The 22,565-nt window shown below is 40.2% G+C and overlaps 2 protein-coding genes across 5 annotated transcripts; one reads left to right on the top strand and one right to left on the bottom strand.

Moving 5' to 3' along the window:
* Nucleotides 1-377: 377 nt before the first annotated feature.
* On the bottom strand, nt 378-17,924 carry smarcc1a (SWI/SNF related, matrix associated, actin dependent regulator of chromatin, subfamily c, member 1a). Of its 4 annotated transcripts, none has more exons than XM_057340300.1 (28): nt 17,697-17,924; nt 15,529-15,648; nt 15,250-15,335; nt 15,021-15,102; nt 14,816-14,908; nt 14,658-14,727; nt 14,450-14,519; nt 14,176-14,251; nt 13,889-14,014; nt 13,574-13,689; nt 13,255-13,385; nt 11,821-11,880; nt 11,693-11,730; nt 11,437-11,555; nt 11,019-11,090; nt 9,179-9,292; nt 8,938-9,091; nt 8,661-8,771; nt 7,388-7,447; nt 7,014-7,272; nt 6,713-6,874; nt 4,122-4,177; nt 3,874-4,015; nt 3,470-3,624; nt 3,184-3,318; nt 2,160-2,415; nt 1,958-2,086; nt 378-1,872 (listed from the first exon to the last, which is right to left on the bottom strand). In XM_057340300.1, the coding sequence occupies exons 1-28, from the start codon at nt 17,880-17,882 to the stop codon at nt 1,769-1,771; spliced, it is 3,282 nt and encodes a 1,093-aa protein (XP_057196283.1). In that variant the 5' UTR covers nt 17,883-17,924; the 3' UTR covers nt 378-1,768. The 4 variants fall into 4 exon arrangements, with proteins under 4 accessions (XP_057196283.1, XP_057196284.1, XP_057196285.1 ...); XM_057340301.1 differs by having other exon boundaries at nt 13,255-13,382; XM_057340302.1 differs by having other exon boundaries at nt 13,574-13,665.
* Nucleotides 17,925-20,817: 2,893 nt separating this feature from the next.
* On the top strand, nt 20,818-22,268 carry si:ch211-215k15.4 (fucolectin). The gene is given in 5 exon segments (XM_057339726.1): nt 20,818-20,876; nt 20,878-20,964; nt 21,053-21,234; nt 21,469-21,742; nt 22,118-22,268. Coding segments are annotated over 5 exon segments (753 nt in total).
* Nucleotides 22,269-22,565: the final 297 nt, after the last annotated feature.

The raw sequence follows: 22,565 nt of genomic DNA, 5'->3' as shown, positions 1-22,565 counted from the left end.
TAGCTTAATTTTCCCCAAAATAAAAAAGAACCCTATTTAGGACCATTAAGATTTGCATTGTGACATTTACAAGACAATAAGTCACAGTATTACAGTATTTTTTACTGTAACACTAAAACGCATGTAACAATGTACAAAAAGTGTCTCGCACGCAAGTAATATATCCAAACAATTTTGTTCTAATAAAATGCCACAATGCAAAAAACTGTAGTAAATGCGTTTTCTTTCCTTTAGGCTATATCCAAACTAAACTAAAACAGATAAGCAGTCCTACAAAAACAGAAACCCACTTTATTTGACAGTGTTCAGGTCTCAGTACCAATGTGCTGGGTAAAAATCAAAAGAAAAAGCTACAAACATCCAAGAACTGAGATAACTGAGTCTACACAATCTTTATTTTCTTAAAAATACATTACCATAAAATAAAAAGCAATAAAAGATATATATTCGGGATGAGGAAGATAGGGAATCACCCGTCTCCTGTGATATACAGCCGGGAAAGTTTTAGAAGAGGAAATGCATGTGTATCTGTGTGTGTGTGTGTGTGTGTGTGTGTAGCGGGGTGGGCCGTGATGAAGAGAGGGGCTTGGTTCACCTGAGGAGGAAGAGGACGACAGCCTCCACACAGCAGTAATGCAGCAGTCACATGGGCACACACAAAAGAGAGACAACAGCCATAGGAAGAGAGAGCGCGAGAGAGAGAGAGAAAAGAGGTAGTAAAGTGAGAGAGGTAGAGCGAGGCAGGGCAGCTATTCTGTCAGCACCTAAGGGAGGAGCACAAAGGGCTAGCTACACCTAAAACAAGCAAAGGTCCTCCGTCATTTCAGTGTGATACCATGTTCACCTCCATTATCATTCTCAGTGTGAACGAATGGAGTTTGTCATGTGGCGTGTTTTGTGTTTTGGCGCATGTGGGTACATCTCTAAAGCGGAGTATCTGCATGTTCTGGACAGCAGGGACCGCTTGGCCGGGGTTATGGCATAAGTTACGCCCCATAGGGTGAGCGCTCGCTGATCTCCGCTCTAGCCTGAGCATTACTAGGTCACAGTGTGGCTGACTAAACTAAGCACCATAAAGCAAGTCTGAGCAATATAGCAACACAAACCGTGCACAGGTGGAAAACGACCGGTGAGGTAGATTCTTAGCAAGGTGAGGGTGTAAATATTATAGGAAGCTCAGAGAAGCCACTAGGAACCCTGTTAAGATAAACACTGCACCACAGACAAACAAAACGGTGGCGAGATCTGGTTCTTTGCGCATCACAGGCCTGTAGGGCAGGAGGCTGCCGACCGGCTCGTATCTACAGTGTGTTTTCGAAGAGGGAGCACTGACTCACAACAGAGCTGTGCTCCAGTCTCAGAGGGTTTAGCTTACATGGCTTAGCACAATATACACATATTATTCTTTCAGTCACATTACAAAGAGGAGCCAGACGACAGCAGGTGTTCCTCCCCAAACACAGGAGTCTGTTAGCGTTAGCAGCGCGGTGTTATACATTACAGAACAAACAGTAGCCAATGCTATTACTAGCCAAGAGTTGCAGGAACAACTGTACTCCTGTGCCCTGAGCATGCGAGGATGTTTATGGGTGAGGAGGTGAGTGCTTAGCTCAGCTTGGGAGAAAAAGGCTTTAGAGATGACCCACCCATCAGGTTTGCGAGCGGTTCAGAGGAACCAGGATTAATTTGGATTTAAAGGAGTAAAATGTTCGATTGACTGTGTGTATTTGTGTGCAGATGTGTACATGTGTGAGGACAGGGCAACAGTTTAGTTTTCAGCAGCACGAGGAGCGGGCGCAGAGATGGGAGGTCCCACTGGGACAGGAGGCATCACATCAGGCTGTGTAGGTTGAGGAGGTGGTGGACCTGTATCTGTAAGAAGCAAACCAATTACGGTTTAATGCAGCTTTAAAGTAATATAGGAAAGGACAAAATCTGAAACAGAAAGGATACTCACACATGCCGTTGAGTGGTCCAGGGTGCCGTGGTCCCATCATAGGGGGCATGCCACCCTGTGGGGGGCCAACTGGGGGAGGTCCAGTCATCATCCGACCTGGCATGGGCTGTCCTGGTCCAACCATTGGTCCTACACCAAGCAACAAGAGATATTTGAGATTTGCTACATACAAGTCATCAAAGCTTTTAGGAAAAGTGCTGACCTGACTGAGGGGCATGGTGGGGACCCATGGCATGATGCATGGGGGGATACCCAGGGCCGGGGAGTCCGGGATGTCCAGTGTGCATGCCCGGAGGTGGGCCGTGTGGTGGAGGTCCGTGATGGCCTCCTGCGTTCTGCTGCGCAGCTGCAGCCGCCTGCTGTTCCATCTGCTGACGAGCCTTCATCTCTGCATACTTCAGCTGCTCCATGTGGAATGCCTGTCGTTCGGTCAGGAGCTGCTGTCTCTGGAGCTCCAGCTAAAGACAGACGGAAAGATCCAACTTGAATTTATAACAGTACAAGGTGACAGAAAGCTCAAACCGATAGAGGCTCAAAGCGTCTTTCAAATGTATAAATATAAACATAAGCTGGAGTGTTTTTACATCAGGTCTTTAGAACAGAACGGCAGTAGGTTTTAAAAGTGCTCCTAAACAAATCTCTTGTGTGGAGTCTAGCCAACACCTGGATATCTATATTGGCTGCTACATATAAAAACAATGCCTAGTTACTTCAACAAAAGGCAGTGAGAAGCACATTATCAGTTTTACAAGAGTTACTGGTAAATCATGTTGTGAATAACCGCATGGGTCTTCCTCAAAAGCACATTTAACTGAAATCAAAGGTGCATTAAATAAATGTCTGGACACTGGGCTATATAAAGACACATCATTCATGCACTATTTACAGTGGTTAAATTAGGTTACTATATTCAGCTGCATTTGGGCAGACATTTTGTGGAGAGCGCCCCAGGTGTGCAAACACAAGACTGGAAGATACACAAGAACAAGGCAGAAAATGAAGAGCATTCTGTATTTACACCAGTGAATTTGATAAGTTTAACCATTTTCACTGGCTATATATAAAGCCTATTTGAGGACCATTAAGATTTTTGGCATTGACATTTGTGCCATATTCATGATACTTTTATAATGTATTAAAACCAATGCAAGAAACACAAAATTAGCCATTTGACCATAATATCATTATATGCACTTATTTTATCACCAGGCATGTTCAAGACTCACCGCTTCTTTCTCACGATCCATAATGGTCTCTAGCTCCTCAAAGTGTCTGAGTTTAATCTCCAGCTTCTTCATCTGAGTCTCAACCAGCAGAGCCACAAGAGACTTGATCTTTCTCTCCTCCACTGCTGCCAGGTGCTGAGACAAAAGAGAGAGACAATGAGATGCCGCATGAAATGAACTTGGCATTACAAAAGGTATAAAGACTGGAACCACCTACGTAAAACTCAGTTTGTTAGTGCAAAGAGTTCTTAAATATCAAATCAAGTCCATGCATTGGATGTGTTACCTTTGCTTTGGTCGCAGCAGATGCCAGAGCAGCTGCGGCAGCGGTGGCAATGTTGCCCTCTTCGATATCTAACTCCAGCTTCCTTCCTTCCTCCTTCTCCTCCTTTGCCTCTTTCTCTTCCTCTGTGGTCTCCATGGCCTCCTCTTTGTCTTTCTCTAAAAATGGGAGCAAACATATAGCACATCACCTTCCGTCACAATGCATTGTTCTGTTTACTTCAAACACATTTTATGTAAGCAGTCGGGCATATCTATATTTAATTTGCCAGAATTATTAGATGTCAGTGTGATTGTTCTGTTTGGTAGATCTTTAAAGACCTAAGAGATTAGCTAGGCATGAGAAACCAAACGGCAGACATTAAGCCTGTGAGAATCTGGAACAGACTCGGCTGTCAGAATCTGTACCTGCTGTCTTTGTTTCTCCACCTTCGCTCTCTTCCTCCTCCTGTGGCTCAGACTTTTCTGTCGTCTCGCTCTTTTCTTTTTCTACCTCTGCCGGCTTCTCCGCAGACTCGCTGGGCTTCTCAGCTTCATCTTTGGACTCCGCCTGAGTCATATATTATGAGTAATGCATATGACGTTTAAGTGTCTGTATGACAAGTAAATCACATGGAAATGTACATCTGGCTTCTGGGGGCTGGACCAAAACTGACCTTATCTGGCTGCTGGGAGTCAGAGTCTGTGTCCATCTTCTCAGTCTCTGTTGTCTCTGCAAGGACAAAAAAAGACAATGATTAGAACAAAGCACATCACACCAAATACATGAAATCAGAAAAAAATGTGATAAAATATTAAATACATTTTAAATGTCTATACTGGAGAAAAAGTAATTACGCACATTTCCTAGATCATAATTAAAAACATTAATATTTCCCCTGTCAGATTTGGTCCACATGTAAGTGTGGAGTAAACGGTGCTATGGTGAGCTGCAGGGTGTAAATCAGCCCTGCCTGAGAACACACGGTGCCATGGCCTCTGTCGACCTATTACACTGAACTCTAAAGCACCTGACACGTGAAAACACACAGCCATTAGATGAGACACAACAGCACGACATAGTGGGACCGCTATGACCTTACGAACAAACAGAGCATCACAGCTGAATGAGGAAATTAGGCATATATGGAAACCGAAACGGACGCTTCAGCGAGCGGCTATGTTTTGAGCTTTTAGTGATAAGGTGTGTGTGCGGCAAAGTCAAAGCTGGCACGACAAGTCACACCAGGTCACACTTAACTGACCCAGTTTCAACCCCTCCCATACTTGTGCGCCCCATCTGCCAGCGCTGCATCGAGCCACGGGAGTGTGGAGGGGGAATGACATTAAAAAGATTTAGAATAAGCAACCATTGTTTTCAGAAGCACAATCGCATCTAGGACTAGAGTGTCTAACACAATATGGATTTCAGATCAAATTAGCCAAATCCTTAAAGCTCATAGGTGAGCATGGAGGGGGGGGTTCTTTGTAGCATATACAGGTGCTGGTCATATAATTAGAATATCATCAAAAAGTTGATTTATTTCACTAATTCCATTCAAAAAGTGAAACTTGTATATTATATTCATTCATTACACACAAACTGATATATTTCAAATGTTTATTTCTTTTAATTTGATGATTATAACTGACAACTAATGAAAATCCCAAATTCAGTATCTCAGAAAATTAGAATATTACTTAAGACCAATACAAAGAAAGGATTTTTAGAAATCTTGGCCAACTGAAAAGTATGAACATGAAAAGTATGAGCATGTACAGCACTCAATACTTAGTTGGGGCTCCTTTTGCCTGAATTACTGCAGCAATGCGGCGTGGCATGGAGTCGATCAGTCTGTGGCACTGCTCAGGTGTTATGAGAGGCCAGGTTGCTCTGATAGTGGCCTTCAGCTCTTCTGCATTGTTGGGTCTGGCATATCGCATCTTCCTCTTCACAATACCCCATAGATTTTCTATGGGGTTAAGGTCAGGCGAGTTTGCTGGCCAATTAAGAACAGTGATACCATGGTCCTTAAACCAGGTACTGATAGCTTTGGCACTGTGTGCAGGTGCCAAGTCCTGTTGGAAAATGAAATCTGCATCTCCATAAAGTTGGTCAGCAGCAGGAAGCATGAAGTGCTCTAAAACTTCCTGGTATACGGCTGTGTTGACCTTGGTCCTCAGAAAACACAGTGGACCAACACCAGCAGATGACATGGCACCCCAAACCATCACTGACTGTGGAAACTGTACACTGGATCTCAAGCAACGTGGATTCTGTGCCTGTCCTCTCTTCCTCCAGACTCTGGGACCCTGATTTCCAAAGGAAATGCAAAATTTACTTTCATCAGAGAACATAACTTTGGACCACTCAGCAGCAGTCCAGTCCTTTTTGTCTTTAGCCCAGGCGAGACGCTTCTGATGCTTCCTGCTGCTGACCAACTTTATGGAGATGCAGATTTCATTTTCCAACAGGACTTGGCACCTGCACACAGTGCCAAAGCTACCAGTACCTGGTTTAAGGACCATGATATCCCTGTTCTTAATTGGCCAGCAAACTCGCCTGACCTTAACCCCATAGAAAATCTATGGGGTATTGTGAAGAGGAAGATGCGATATGCCAGACCCAACAATGCAGAAGAGCTGAAGGCCACTATCAGAGCAACCTGGACTCTCATAACACCTGAGCAGTGCCACAGACTGATCGACTCCATGCCACGCCGCATTGCTGCAGTAATTCAGGCAAAAGGAGCCCCAACTAAGTATTGAGTGCTGTACATGCTCATACTTTTCATGTTCATACTTTTCAGGTGGCCAAGATTTCTAAAAATCCTTTCTTTGTATTGGTCTTAAGTAATATTCTAATTTTCTGAGATACTGAATTTGGGATTTTCATTAGTTGTCAGTTATAATCATCAAATTAAAAGAAATAAACATTTGAAATATATCAGTCTGTGTGTAATGAATTAATATAATATACAAGTTTCACTTTTTGAATGGAATTAGTGAAATAAATCAACTTTTTGATGATATTCTAATTATATGACCAGCACCTGTATCTTTAATTTGAATTTCTAGATCTACACAAGCCCATCCACAGCTGATTAGGGTCAATGAGTTCTTCGCAAACCCTCCTTGTCTGAAGTGGTTCAAACATACTAATCTGATGCCATCTGGTGGCAGCAGCAGGTATTACACAACGCAGCAGGTATTACTCAACACACCTGCCAACCATAATGAGTTTTCTGACTTTATTGTAAGTAGTTACCCGTCTTCTCTGGCTCCTCGGGGGCAGTGCCAGCAATACCACTGCTCTCCAGACCAAACGAGGGGTCCACTTTACCAGTGTTGCGGGCCGCCTCCTGCACCTTCTTCACGTGAGCCTCAACCAGCTCTGTCGGCACCTCCTCACGTACACGAGAGAACTCCTCTATAAACACAACGTCCAGTAATACCATATACAAATCACGGGTATTTAAATCGACAAAAGAGCTCAATGTTGTACAGCATAGTGATATTTGAGAAAATGTGTCAAAAATTGATACAGGTCAGAGACATACAGTACATACCTAGAGCTGCTTTGGCAGCAGCTGCCGCCACGCGTGGGTCAACCACGGAGGCGAGAAACGCAACAGTGCTCATGACTGGGTTTCCTGATTGGCTGAAGGGGATCGGCTGGTAGGCCAGAGGTCCTAATGAGGCCTCAGAACTCTCAAGGTAAGGATCTTCTATTGGCAGCCGCAGGAAGTGCAAGATGCACTCATCCTGAGTACGGCTGCCCACGTGCTCCGAGACCTTGTTCCAGTCATCCTTGTATATCTCCAGAGCCTGGAAATACAAGCACAGGTATAATATAAGATAAAAAATGAAGAAAATGGCAAAACGGAAAAACAAAGCCAAAAAGATGTTGGTACCAAAGATCTGAATCAGAGTCTGATCTCACCTCCAACAGAAGCAAAGTTTCTTGCTCGGTCCAGTCTCTGCCACCAGCAGTTCCCTTAATCTGTAAAGCAACAAAAAAACGATCACATCCTGAGCGATGGAAGACACAAAGAATCACAGCAGTAGGGCTGTGCGATTTGGGGAAAATATCTAATTGCGATTTTTTTGACAGACATTGCGATTGCGATTTGATTTGCGATTTTAACTTTTCTAATTCAAGCTTCAGCTCAATATTGTTGTGTGGAGCACAATATGGGTATAGTTACCCTGCTGAAAGAAAACAACAACAAAAAACATTACAGAATTTTAATTGTTTCCATTAAAACCATTACAAAATTCATTTTTGTAGTGTGTTTTTGGGCGTTATTCAAATATTGGTCCCCAACTTCCAGATTACATCACACCAATAGAATCCAAATACCAGTGTACACTATTATAGTTTCCATTAAAACAAATACAACTCCCATTGTAACCCTTAAATTCTAACATTTTCTATTGTGTTAGTGAATTATTAAAATAGTTCATAGGTTACATAGGCTGATTTATACTTTTTTAAGTATGTGGGATTTTTTAAAACAAGTTGAAAATGTGCTGAATGTTTCATTTCATCCAAGTGAAATTAGCAAAACAGTTAGATAGAATTTACATTTGTTTGAAACGCGGAGATAGGCGTGAGTTGACACAGGGTGCGCGCGTGCGTCAAGCCTCGTCCATATTGCCAGATGCCCGTATGGAGCCGGACTCAAGTACTATAAACGTCATTACAAAACAGGCTGTGTGTGCGCATCAAGTTTAAACGGCTCGTCCGCGAGACGCGCGAGTATGACACAGGCTGTGTGTGCGCATCAGGTTTAAACGGCTCGTCCGCAAGACGCGGCGAAGTGTCGAGTGTGTGCAGGCTGTGTGTGCGGTCTTCTGAATTGGACGGTTCTTTAGTATTTATTTGCCTAATATGATCGATCTGACTCTGCAGATGCCATAATAACACACTCTCTCTCTCTCCTGCCTTATGTTTTTTTTTTTTTAATGTCGGATGTTTACGCAGTTGGCTAGGGCAGTGCTGATAGACATAACAGAGGTGCGCTCACTCAGTTGGTTAGCAAGAATGCCACTCAAAGCGGGTTTGGAACAGACGCGTTTCTTATTTTTCACATCGCTTCCACATCGCAGCCTCTTGCGATTAGCAAATCGCAACGTCTCACATCGCGATTGCGATTCGATTTCGATTAATCGTTCAGCCCTACACAGCAGCTATAAGAACAGGAGCCACTTGCCTTGGGATTCTTCTTCGAGTATATATCTGGACGGAGACCAAAGTTCTGCAGGTCGGTAGGCTTGTCTTTGCCCTTTTCTGGGAAGTTCAGCATCGGCTGGGCATTGGGAACCTGCAGAAAACCCCAGAGAGTTTATGACACGGCACAGATTCACATGCTCATAGACAGAGGACACACCAAAGCTATGGGTTTTCATTTTAATCCAAATTGAACGGGACCATAAATTGGTTCGGTTACAACATTTAAATGCCATGAGAAAGCTTGTTTTAAACCTCACCTGTGGGGGGCGGTGATGCAATGGTACCAAACCAGAGGGAGTATCAGCCAGTACGTTGAAATGTGGGGTTGGTGGTGGACCCATAGGGAGGGGTCTACTCTCTGCATCAACCTGGTAGTTCACCAGTCCCCACTGCTCCAGAAAGGCATGAACCCTGGGGAAAAACACACAGATTAGTACAAAAAATAAATGTCTGAACAAAACAAAGAAAAAACACTGGACCATGAATGAGAGTTCTCACCTCATGACCGCACACACATCTCCAGTGAGGTTCCTCCTGCAGGAGGTGGAGGTCAGGTACTCCTGAGGATTCAGACGGTACGTGTCGATCATGAAGTTACGATAAGCCAGATATCTATTAAAAATTGTAATAAACAGAACAGAACAGTCAAGACATGTACACATTCAGGAATTATAGGACAGCAACTCATCGATGCAGCATTCATGTAATTCATTATATTTTTATTTTAAGGAAAGATTAAAGATAGTTTGTAAAATACGCCGCTAGAGGGCGCACATTCAAAACGGATATGTTCAAAACAACAACGGCGTAGCTTGATGACGCTGTGAAGATAATGGTAACTGTCGTCTTCAACTCCACCACTAATAATCAATCAGACGTGAATGAGAAATGTATGTAAAGTAATAAAGTTTTATAAATGTTGCGTTTGATGACGTGATTTTATTTCATTATAATGAATTAGATGTCATTCATAAAATGAATTTATTACTATTTAGTCAGATCATCTAAAAACAATTACCGCTTGTTCAGTAAATATATACAGGACATTTGTGCTAAATGAAGAAAAAGACATTCAAACAATAAGACTAACCTTGTTGATCGATATAACCATACGTTTTCTGTTAGTAAAGGAATCTAAACCGTTGCTCACCTGTCTAGTAAAATACATGCAAGATCAGCGTCTCTGTCTAGTAAAAATGCCTTTGTTGACAGAACCAGCTGCAAACAGTAACGAATAAATGTGCTCCATAACGACTGCGCAAAACAAGATAGTTGCTTGATAGACGCTCCAAACTGATACTTCCACATTTGTCCACGAGACTGTGTTGTCATGGTTTCTACGGCAGTAAAAGCGGAAACCGAGGGTAACGCCAGAGACTGTGTTATTAGATGCAAGGTCTAGAGAAAGCGTAACGGCTTACTCCAGGGGTGTCCAAAGTCAGTCCTGGAGGGCCGGTGTCCTGCAAAGTGTAGCTTCAACCCTAATCAAACACATGAGCCTAGTTGGAGCTAAACTCTGCAGGACAGTGGCCCTCCAGGACCGACATTGGGCACCCCTGGCTTACACGAATCATGCGTGGCACCTCAGCCAATCATATAACAGCCTATTAGGGCTGCACGATAATTTATCGCGATACCACTAAATCCTATTGCAATCAAGCTGGCTACGATATGCAATGTATCAAATTTTTTTAATGCGTAGCTTGTCCGTGAAGCACGGCTCTGGGACCAGTAGGAAATGCTGCTCGATCTAAAAGCAGTGCGAGTTTGAGTCGCTTATAATGTGCATTTGAAAAAGCAACACCTGTCAAACATGATCATTATAAATATACTTTATTATCATAAAAATACCTGATGAGGCTTGAGTAACAGTGATAAAAAGATGTCCATGGGCATTTCCTAGATTCTAGACCGTTATGACCTTCTGCAGTGCGTATTTGGAGTTTCCGCACAAGAGAGCGCCCTCTGGCTTTCGGATGCAGCAGCATTTTCCCGTACATCACTCAAAAGCTGTGTATAAATCACGTGATATTCATCGTCGGTTTATCGCGACAGCCCTACAGCCTATATTCTGCTTTCCGCAATTTTTTACTAAAGGTTGCAGGCTTACCATCTAGTGTTTTTGGTAACACGGATATGACGCCGTTGACAGGCGACAGCCAGACACGGCCTGTGTCACTGGTTAAAATTACAATTTTCTCACAATTTGCAAATAGTTGCAAACATTTGAGAGTACTCAAATGAACAAAATATATAACACTGGCCTAGTGGTTTTTGGATATTTTACTGCAAAAAAGTTACAAACTGTATCTTTAAGACAGGATAAGTCTTGACTTACATCTCTGGAGTCTTAGATTTGTTTTTGCCATTGAAGAACTCTGGTAGGGCACGTCTCTCGATTTCATGTATACTGGAAGAGAATTTCAAAGTTAACAGATCTCATACAGTTACCATCAAGCTCCCAAAGTAGGTCAAACACGTTTAACCTCCTGTCTGTATTGTGAAGTATAAAACGTAGCTATGATTTATTAATAATTTCTCCTGCTCTTCTAAAGCAGATACAGTTATTAAATTTTGCTGAAAGTCACCATTTTTGAACAAATTATAAATTAAATCTTTATGTTCACAATCTGGCAGATAAACATTTTCCACAATTATTTCGCAAATGGTAATTGTTACCTGCCTTATGTGTTTAACACTACATCTGTGCAAACAACCAAGTAGAAAAGCAGCTCGACAGTGGATGGATCCCATACCTGTTGTAGTCAAACCAAGCGGCATAACTAGGGATAATAATGTGATGGGTTTGCTCAGTCACGTTGTCTTCGGAGTCGATCAGACGATTGACCGCCGTTTTATCTTGTTCGTCATCCTCCTTTCAAATACAGATTATGAACATTAAAAAAACATTAAAAAAACAGCATATTGGTTAAAGAGCCAGGCTGTTAAAAACAAAACACTGTACATCTGTTAAAATAACAAGAAACATTTCCATTCTACAATAATTTCTACCTTGCCACCAGAGGCTACTGAATCATCTTCCTGGTCACCTAAAACAAAAAACAAATTCACCCATTCATTCCCGGTGCCTTGTCAATACATGTCAGTTATGCCGGCAACAAACCATACAGAATACTTACCCAAATCTGTGACCGTTCCCCCTTTCACTGGTGTGTTCTCACTGTCTTTCTTCTGACTGGCTGCAGGCAGAAAGGAAGAGCACATTAGGGATGTCAGACAGACAATTTAATAACGTTTAAAAGCTTTCCATGTAAAGTAGGACAATGAAAGTAGGGCTGCAGCCACAGTGTCTATTTTAGTCATGCACTGAATCTCGAGTAGGCTTTTGTGAAAATGGCTGTATGTCACTGCTTATTTTTATTCGAAGTCACATTAGGGCTTTTCACACTGTGCTTAACCCCGGGTTATCTTCATTCTAAACCGGGTTACCCCGGAATTTTACCCGGGGTTATGAAACCCTGCTCCGAAGCAGGTGAAAACGAAGCGGGGGGTAGAATGATATGACCAGAGACGCTTAGCAACGTACACCTAATCAAAAACTGTACAGCGCTTACCTCATTTACCTCAAGTTGTGCACAGTCACAGAAACTCCGTGCGCGGTGTAAACAATCCTTTGAGGTTTTTTATTTATTTGATTAAGTAACGTCTTAGGAGGCTTAAAACAGCCAAAAAGGATTTGCGAGGCGTCATTTTTTCCCAGAGCTGGAACAACGAGGTATTCGGTTATTTAAAGTGACAACGCACTATTTTTATTCAGTCAGTTTGACGCTGCAGTATTTATCCAATCATGACTGTTGATAGGGCTGTGCAATTAATCGAAAATTAATCGTAATCGTCAATTTTGGCTTCAACAATTACAAAAACAAAATAATCGAGGCAAAACGATTATTGTGCTGCATTCCATTTAGCAAGGATCCTCTCTTTTCTTGTGGTATAAATCCACAGTGCACCCTTTTCCTTTACAGTGTTTCAGCTGTGCTATTTCTTTACATTTATTTTGCAGTTGAATTCACAGTTTAAAAGCCAAGTTTTCATTTTTCTATGTTGTTTTAAAAGTTAACGAGTAATCGTGTTAAATAATCGGGATCTCAATATTGGCCAACATAATCGTGATCATGATTTTTGTCATAATCGAGCAGCCCTAACTGTTGACACCGCAAATATGCAAATAAGAATGTTAACCCAGGGTTTAGTGATGTACAGTGTGAAACATCAGGTTAAGAATACCCCAGGGTTATCTCTTAACCCCTAGTAAATTATAAACAGAGTGAAACAGATAACTAAGGATTCTGTTTACCTGGGGTTTAGAATAACCCAGGGTTAACCATTTCAAGTGTGAAAAGCCCTATTGAGTCTATCATATATACAACATATATAAGAGCAAGCCACCTCGAGCAACACAGGGGTACGATTACGTGTAAAATGGTCACTTAAAGATCATTCCCTGCAAAATTCCAAAATACAACCTTCGGGTTATCATCTAAAATCAATGCTGCAGCACCGCTTTAGATTTGTGGACTTATCAAGAGCCCCAATAAAACACCACAACTTACCATTTTTTGGCAATGAAACCTCCTCCATTCCTGGCACAGGGGATGGATCTTCCATATCCTTTGTGAGATCTTCATCTTGCTCATCGTCATTCTGATGTCCACGACGCCTCCACTGTGATCCAGGATTACTGCTTGAGAAACAACAGTTAGCCTCTTTAAAAAATGAGGTCTTTAAGGCTCAAAAACAACTTCAAATGCGGCTCATGGAATCCCATTTCTAAAGTTTATTTTTAAACATTCTACTGTTTTGGGCACAGGGTAAACAGTGTGCAAAGCATAACAGGATACTAGTATGCTTGTTCTTCATGAGCAAACGTACCCTTTCTTGCCCTTCTTGCGAGACTCCACAGGAGTGCTGGGTGGGGACGGAGAGCGCCGCCTCTTCTTGCCACCGGCCAGAGACTTGCGGTCCTTGCGATCAGGTGTACGGGAAGACTGATCAGAACCATGGTGGGGTGAAGGATGAGAGAAAGAGCGAGAATGAGAGAATGGAACGATCTTACACACAAGGGGGAGGGGGTGCTGAGGGGAAATGCGGGAGGGTGAGGCACGTGAGGGTGAAGCAGCGAGGAAGAGCTTGAGAGGATGACTGACAGACACAGACAATGACAAAACGGATCCTGCCGGGACCTACCACTTCTTCCCCTGGGAAGATCCGCTGGCGGAAACTCACAGGCTTCTTGTTTTCATCCACTTCGTAATCTTCCTCATTCATCCACTCGTTGAAGTCATCCGTGTCCATGACCCACTTAGCATGCACCTGAGGGCATCGGAGAACGTACTGAGCAAATTCCAGGAAATTTCATCTTGATGCAGGGCTGCATCACTTAAAATACAAATCCCAAGGCTGTGTCACATTGTACGGTATTATAATTTAGTGATCTAAAGCGACAGCTGAGCATTTATAGAAACACGCCTCACCCGCCACGGTTTCTCAGAGCTTGGTGGATCCTCAACATCTCCATCCACCTCATTTGTTGATACCCATGTGTCATAACTGCAAGTATAACAAACCCATGTGCAAACTTTGATGAAAAACAGCACTATACAGAGGAAGTTATCATACAGCTTCACTTTTTTTTACCTAGCATCTACGTTTCGAGGTCCTGATCAAACAGAAACCAATAGAATGTTTACTTTTGGATGCACTATCCCTTTAAAATCGTGCATTACCATAACGTCCCGCACTACTAACCTGTCAGGGTAATATCCCCAGTGAACCAACACCTGTTTGTCTTTGCGCATGACAGGACGTAGCCACTCTTCTAAAAAAAAAATAAGAACCACAATTAACATGGTCAGGTCAATGCAAACCAAACACCAAAAAGAATGGACCATTGGTGACAGTGGGTGATATTCACAATATGCAATTTATGAAACTTTTAGAAAAAAAAACTACCAACCTTCTTCCAGCTGGGCCGGGGATGGGTAGATAATATGGGTGGCCTTCGACTTATCTTCAGCGATAGTTCCCTTGAGATGCAAAAAACACCCAACAACAGGACATTGAAAACATGAATAACCAAACTCTAATCCATGCAAACCTGACAAGTTCTAATACCTGATGTCTCTTGATGATGTCTTTGAGCTTATTGGCTTGCTTTTGCTCCACATCAGACACAATGTACACAATAGGTCGAGTCAACGTGTTGTTCTGCAGGAAAGAACAACATATGTATCAAGACCATTCAGAGACAATTCAAAGCTCCATTGACACCGAATCCCATTATGAACGTGTGAGTGGAGCGCTAAAAAAGGGTCACTACCTGAACAAGTGTCTTCTCAATAGTCATAAACATCTCCACATTTCTGTCCATTCTGGATGGGTTCTGGAGATCAAACCTCCTCCTGAAGAAACGCATAGCAATTCATCGTACAGGTGGTAACCATGGCATAACTGTGTTTTAATGAACTAGTTTTAAGGTTCACAGAAGAGCAGTTGCTTTTTGCTCATCACCGCATCTTCCTTTTTTATTCTCCTGAGATTCTACTCACCAGCCCTGCTCGCTCTTGAACTTGTATGCAGACCCAAGAATGTGACATAGAGCTCCAGCAGATTTGAAGTCAAGAAAGCTCTTTGCCTAGAAAGGCAGAAAATAAAAAAACAAAGCTTTAATATGGAATTTCAAAATTTTCGAGCCATTAAATCGTTTACTTTCTCATTAATTTTATGCTGAAACTGCAACCTCTGTCGATTCATTTGAAATAGAGACAGATGAACACATTAATGTGTGTAACAGATATGAAACGCTAAATATGCACAAAGAAACTTACTGGTAGCTTGGTAAGGGCAGGATTGCTGACTCTACGCCCAAATGCATCCTCTTGAAACTGCAGCAACTGTACCACCAACGTAGCCAAAGATTTGTTTGTAGGAGAGTCGGTTTGGACATACTGAGGAACAAAACCAGGAGACTGATCAGACACAAATCTATACTATAGGGGTGTAACGATACTTCGTATTACGTAACCCCAAAAATGTTATGATGCGCATCGTAGAGACATGGGGATATTTTACGATATGTTTAATTCTATTTGTTCAGCAGTCAAGAAGCTACCTACTCTGCGCCAGCACGTCACGTGTGCTTATCTCATATGCGGTAGAGAGAGAAGCACAAGACACAATCTGTGTCTCCAAGTGGTTTACAAAGCGTCCTATTTTCCTTCACAATTGCCGTTAAAACACAGCAAACTTAAAGCGTGACTGCAGGCGAGTCACCCTGGAACTCATTACAAAGGCAGCACAAACGTTAATGTCAATGTTAATTTATCCGCTAACGTGAGCTGCTGCATAACGTGATATGCAACATAAAGTAAGCCAAAAGAAACCAGCGCTGTTCCGATCAGAGAAGCGATGAAGTGAGTCGTACTGTAGATTAAAAGATCGAATGACATGCTAAAAAACAAGTATGTGATTTGCATGATTGAAGAAATGTAATGCAGTTTATGTAATGTCTTTTTGAAAGATTTTTCTCATTCATTACTGTCAAAGACAGCGCAGCTTCAAAGAGACACGAGCCAATAGCGCTTGAGCGTGAGCTCTGTCAGAGCGTTTCATTGGTTGAATGTACTGAATGAACACGCCCTTCACTGAACGAACGAGTCAATTGAGTCAAAATGAGACTGAATGAACTGCTACATGTCGTTCATGGTCTAATATTCTCTGTGTTACAACAATGCATACCCAGTAGTTACTCAACTTTTCTGAAAAATAAAGGTAATGACCAGGTTTAATTTAATTCCAAGGTAAAGTAAATTATGTCGAAACAGTTAAATCTTTGTATGGAACATTTAATTACACCAATTCTGTTAATCCAGATAGATTTTCGTAGACTAAAAATAGACTAAAACTATGATAAATTGGGATGACTAAAACTAAATTGCATTTTAGTCAAAAGACTATGACTAAAACCAAATCAAAATTTGCTGTCAAAATTGACACTGATCTTAATTCTAATTTCAGTTAAGCCTTAAAATGTCAAAATTGTTTAAGTTGTATGTGCAACAAAATAAGTTACTGAAATTGTTAATATTTTGAAAATAAATGTTATTTGAATTTCAGTTTCATTTTTTAATTTTGTTCAAAATATCGAGATGCGTACGTATCGTGAACCCAGCATCGAGATATGTACCGAATCATGAGCTGAGTGTATCGTTACACCCCTACTATACTATAACGCGTTTCATACACCTACACAAGAAAGTCCTTAGGATCGAATCGACATACAAATGTTGAACATGAGATTAATCCCCACAAATAAATACATTGTGTAACCAGTCCACATCTAACGTTAGTATTCAAAAGCTTATTTAACCACGTGTGTATGTTTTGTTTTTGTTGTGTAGAGAACTACCTTAACACTAACCATGGTAGCACTATGGTTTTTGGACAAATAGCTCTGTTCTCTGACATGCAAATTGTTAGTACATATAAATATATGACATATTAACATGCTTATCACTTCGATATATTATAAGTGTCAGAGTATTATGATCTGAGAACTTTGTAAACTGTACTTCGTTGCAACAACAGTAACGTACATTTTGTAAGGAACACATCAGGGTATACCATCCTAGAGCACCATGATTACTTCTTCTTAAACCAAAAAATGCCATAAAAAGGCGTGAAAATGTGCGAATAGAGACAAAGCACACTAGATTTTGAGACAGCCATCATCATGGCAGCTCTAATGTTAGCACGAGAGCTAGCGTAACTGAGGATCCCAAAACATTGTCACTCAAAACAACACAACATTCAAACTTCTCGATAATAACGTCAGTTTAATGCTCGAATGTCATCTTTACACCACTCCGGTTTGACTCTTAAGTATAATCAACTATATTAACGAATAAACTATTAACACGCGCGCGTAACGCTTCTTGTAGCCATTGTGTGATGCGCGCGCGCCCCCCATTCAACGGACGCCGCACGAGCTGCAGACCTTTTTGTAATGTTTCCCGATCCACAGCCGAACCGTCTCCAGCTGGGACACCGTTTCCGAGCTCTCCCAGTACTTCGAAGACGGTCCTCCGTCTTTCTTCCGTCCGATCGAGGAACCGGCCCCTGCTTGACCGGCTGATGGTCCTCCGGATCCCGATCCGCCCGCTGCAGTCGCCGCCGTCGCCATTGTTTCTTTATTAGCGAGAGAGGCTAGACAGAGCAAAATGTTTTAAAATGAAACTGCGCCTGCGCAACCGTCGACGATGGAGTCGTTTGCTGAGGAGATCTCGCGATATGTCCTAGTGGTTCGAATCAAGATAAAACAGCGCCACGATGTGTTTTTTTTCCGCAAAATTCACGGGCAAACATACTGTATATACGGAGAGGAACATATTATTTTCTGCCCTATTTGTCAGGTGCAGCCAGCATCTAGTCATAACAATTTGTGATATCGTTTTTCAATGTATTATTTATTTGTTTAACATGTTAACAGTCAGTGAACCACTAAAGTTTACTTAAAAATATCACAAATAAATGTTAACTATCATGACAAACAATATATCAAAATAAAGGTCTAAGCTTCTAAAATACATATCTGTCCAGTTTTTTACAATATAAATGATGTATATTGTGACAATTAAGTGAATTTTTGGTTAGCAATAAGTGACAGTGACCTATTTGTGAAAGAGGACTGTATTCTAAGCATGAATTACAACCATTTAAGTTTGGAATGTGAATTTTTCATGTATATTCTCCATACATTTTGTGACAGTTAACAGGTTATTTGCCTCCCAACTCACAGCCCACCGACTGTTAGATTACAGTGCACAGACTGCAAAAAGTCAGAGTTTCTGTCAGTGTCTTGTTGGAGGGGTTAAACCTTAAACTATCAGGTAAAATAGGTCAGATTGGTCATAAAGGTCATACAATGTATCCAAGCCTTTCAAATAGGTTAATTACTTTGTTTTGTAGTTAATATAGCTCTAGATATGCTATCTATTTTTTAGTACAAATTCATATATTAGTTGATTATACTGTCCTGACTGCATGTTTCTCTTTGACTTTTCCTGGCTTTTTCAGGATCATTAAACCAAAATCACTGTTATGTCGCTGTCTTGCATGCACTGGCGTGTCCTTTGACAAATTCAGATGCCATTGCTGTAAACTGATACGTTGCCAAGTTTACTAAGTTTGAAATTTGGTCGAGAAAGTTTTAGTTTGTGCTCTTACTGTCCAGTGAGTCATAAATATTATCCACGTCCATAAAAATTACACTGTTAGATGTTGCTGTAGATTTAGCAGCACATTACTGTAAAAATGCACAGTACATACCGCATTTCTACATTACAGTAAAATACTGCAGTTCGTAATGTATTCTGGGTAATTTTGATTGAGCGGGAAAATTAGATTATTTTAACCAAATGAGGGTTTTGGTTAGTTTTATTTTCTGTGGAATTGTTTGAAGTGTGATTACAAAGGTAAGCAAGGTAAAATGACTGTATTTGTTATTGGATAAATACCATGTTTATTAGTATATATTAGTTGCATCTCCTTTTAAATGTAAAAATATACTGTTAGGATACAGTATACGTATATATTTTCAGTAACACAATAAGGTTCCATTTGTTAACAGTATTCATCTTAATACATTTCAACATTTGCTAATACAATTAATATGTATTAACTAACATTAACAAATATTATTAAAGCTAAAAAATATTGTTCTTTGTTAGTTCATAATAGCTAAAGCATTAACAAATGTTTAATAAAACATTATAGTAAAGTGTTACTGAATTTTCTTTCACCATTTCCTGCACAATTTGTACTTATTTCTATGGCTTACATATTTTGTTATATGTGTCTTTTTTGTGTTACAGTCAAATCATTGCTTGTTTAGCTGGATTGGGTCATCTGTGATGTTCCCAGGCAAGTCATCCCAGGTTTAGGATGTCCAGATACTACGTTTCAATGAAATGATTTAATAAAAATATTTTGATACAAACATTGCTTGGATTGCCTTTTGATTCATAATGCAATTCTGAAGTATAGTAGTTTTACAATATTAATAACTATAGATTTATATACTTACTTATATAATATTATTAGTAGTCTTTATTGCAATAAGTAATAATTAATAGTAATGTGTCAATATGCTGTAGGTATTACAGTAAATTACAGTATTATAAAATTGAAGTACAAATAGACCAAAATACAGTTAAAATACAGTAAAGTACCATTTTGTAGCTACTTAATTTTTATTGTTCTTATTCCAGTGCCAAATTCATGACATTCCAACATGGTTTCACTCTTTATTTTTTCATCTGCTTTAAATGACATGCACTGAACTGTCAAGCCTCCAAAAGAGGATATTAACCAGAAACACATTAATAGTCGGTTGCTGTTATATTACAGCATTTATTTACAACAAACAATACATTTTATTACAGTTGTGATATTGTTTATCTCAGATAAACTGTTTAGATAAAAGTCATACATTTAAAAGCCATAAAAACATGTGTATTTATAGCTGTCCCATTGCTTGTTTTTGTTATTAACATGGTGAGGAGCACCTTTCACACTTCTTACTCTTTACAGCATATTGTCATTTAAAAAGGTTCATTCTGAGACTAAAATATAGGTGAGTTAAAGGTAATATAAAAGTTATATGAAAGAGTTAATAATAAAATTTGTCTTGATGTTCTCATAGGACAATGGAAATGTGCATGTTTTTCCTTTGTACATTTGTGATGCCTTGTATTACATAAACAACCACTGCTAAACTCTGAAGTAGTTTCAATATGGCATATATCCTTTGTTATAAGCAATACAAATGAAGATATCTTAATAATAAACGCTTAAATGATAAATAAAAAATAAATTTAACCCACTATTGTAATTATTCTTACTTACACATCATAAACCAAATGCTACACAGTTTAATACTTTTTTATTTCTTAGTTTACTTATTATAACATTTCACTATAGTGCTTTATTAATTTCAGCCCAAAACCTTGCTTTATGGCAAGGCCACACAGTCAGACTATAGGTTGTAAACCCTTGGTCAGAAAACGGTCATGCAAGCAATGGCATCGATAGTAATCGTGACCCTAACTATATACTGTATGCATGGATCCTGTAATGCCACTGACGAGCAAAATCATCCGTGGTGGAGGTTAGATTTAGTATATCGTGACCTCCATAACAATCACTAACAGAAAAGACTACTGTCCCGAAAGGCTTGATGGAGCCGAGATACACATCGGCAGTTCTGGAGAATGAAGGCAACAGCAACACTTTGTAAGAAAACTTGCTGATGATCAAAGATTATACTAATGAGGTTACACAGCCACTTTTACACTTAAAACTGAATGTTTTGCCTGCTGTTATTCATATACAGGGCTGGAAAGATTACATCCATTACTCCCTGACTTTTAAGTGGAATTAAGGAGTCTCAGGTCGTTACGTCAATGTGGTCATACCTGGGGTCAATCGGGTTCTTACCCTTTGTGAGCTTGAAGTGTATGGTACCCAGCTCCCAAGGGTGAGATTATGAAGAGTTATATTTGTTTCAGTTGTTATTGATAAGAGCACGGCACTAAAAAGATCCAAGCATTCCAGCAGAGAAAGACAAAACAGTAAAAGGTATATTTAACTATTTTGCTGTTCAATGCTCTATTTTGAGCTGCAGGAAAGCTTTAGTGGATGTAAGTAGTGAATGTAAGAAGAACAAAGACATTAAATAGTTTATATAGCATCCGATTGTTTTGTTGTTGCAGGTGAAAATGTGGCTTTAAGAGGAGTAGCAACACAGAATGTCCCGTATGAGCACAACATTGCATCTAATGCTATTGATGGAAACAAAGACAGTAATTACTTTCATGGATCGTGTTCCTGTACTAAAGAATTCCTCAATCCTTGGTGGAGACTTGACCTCCCACGAAATCACAAAGTATTTTCAGTGGCAATTACAAACAGGGGCGACGCCTTTTCTGGGGCAGAAATCAGAATTGGAAACAGTCTGAATAACAATGGCAATGATAATTCCAGGTACATGATTTCAGATTCCAAATGATGCATTTTTTGAGAATTTACTGCAATACTGAGAATTGCAGTTGCATTTAAAGTTGGCGTCAACAACATAAACAAACGTTATGTAGCCCAAACTTAACTTCCGGTAGACCTCCGCAAAGAATCAAGAACTGTTGGGTAGTTTTAATTTAATTTATAGGATTTTTTATATGAATTGTACTAAATTTATATTAATAAAAATTAAATCTAAAATAAATTGTTATGTTAAAACCAAACACGACTGGAAGTTACCTTTGGGCCAATCGTGTGCGTCCAATGAAACATCCTATCTTGGAAATGTATTAGAAGAGTTTCCCAAAATTCTCAACTCTCTCCCTTTCTTTTCCTCTTCAGATGTGCTGTGATCACTTCCATTGATCCTGGTTTTACCAGCTCCTTTGATTGTAATGGGGAGGAAGGACGTTAAGTCAATGTTGTTATCCCTGGACGAAGTGAATTTCTCACACCGTGTGAGGTTGAAGTGTATGGATCACCTCTAGACTGAGAAACACTTGGAACAATTATTTGTTGTCATGGGTGAAATTGGCCAATCAAATTTTCACAGGAAGTAAATTACAATGTTAACAAATATTAAATCCCAGTCTAGGACTTAATAGGCCTACATACAGGATCCAGAATATTTTGATTAAGCAGGGCATAATGGACATAAATTGCTCTCTTCATATTTTGTGATTCGTTTTTTAGTTATATTTTGTAATTATTATTATTTGTTAATATTTTCAATAATATTCAACATTCAACAACAGATTTAGACGTCTCTTAAGCAAATCTGGGACATCTT

The sequence above is a fragment of the Triplophysa rosa genome, linkage group LG8, assembly GCF_024868665.1.
Source record: "Triplophysa rosa linkage group LG8, Trosa_1v2, whole genome shotgun sequence".
Classification (NCBI taxonomy): Eukaryota; Metazoa; Chordata; class Actinopteri; order Cypriniformes; family Nemacheilidae; genus Triplophysa; species Triplophysa rosa.
The sequence above is the reverse complement of the archived record's forward strand: the minus strand, read 5'-3'. Positions and strand labels throughout refer to the sequence as shown.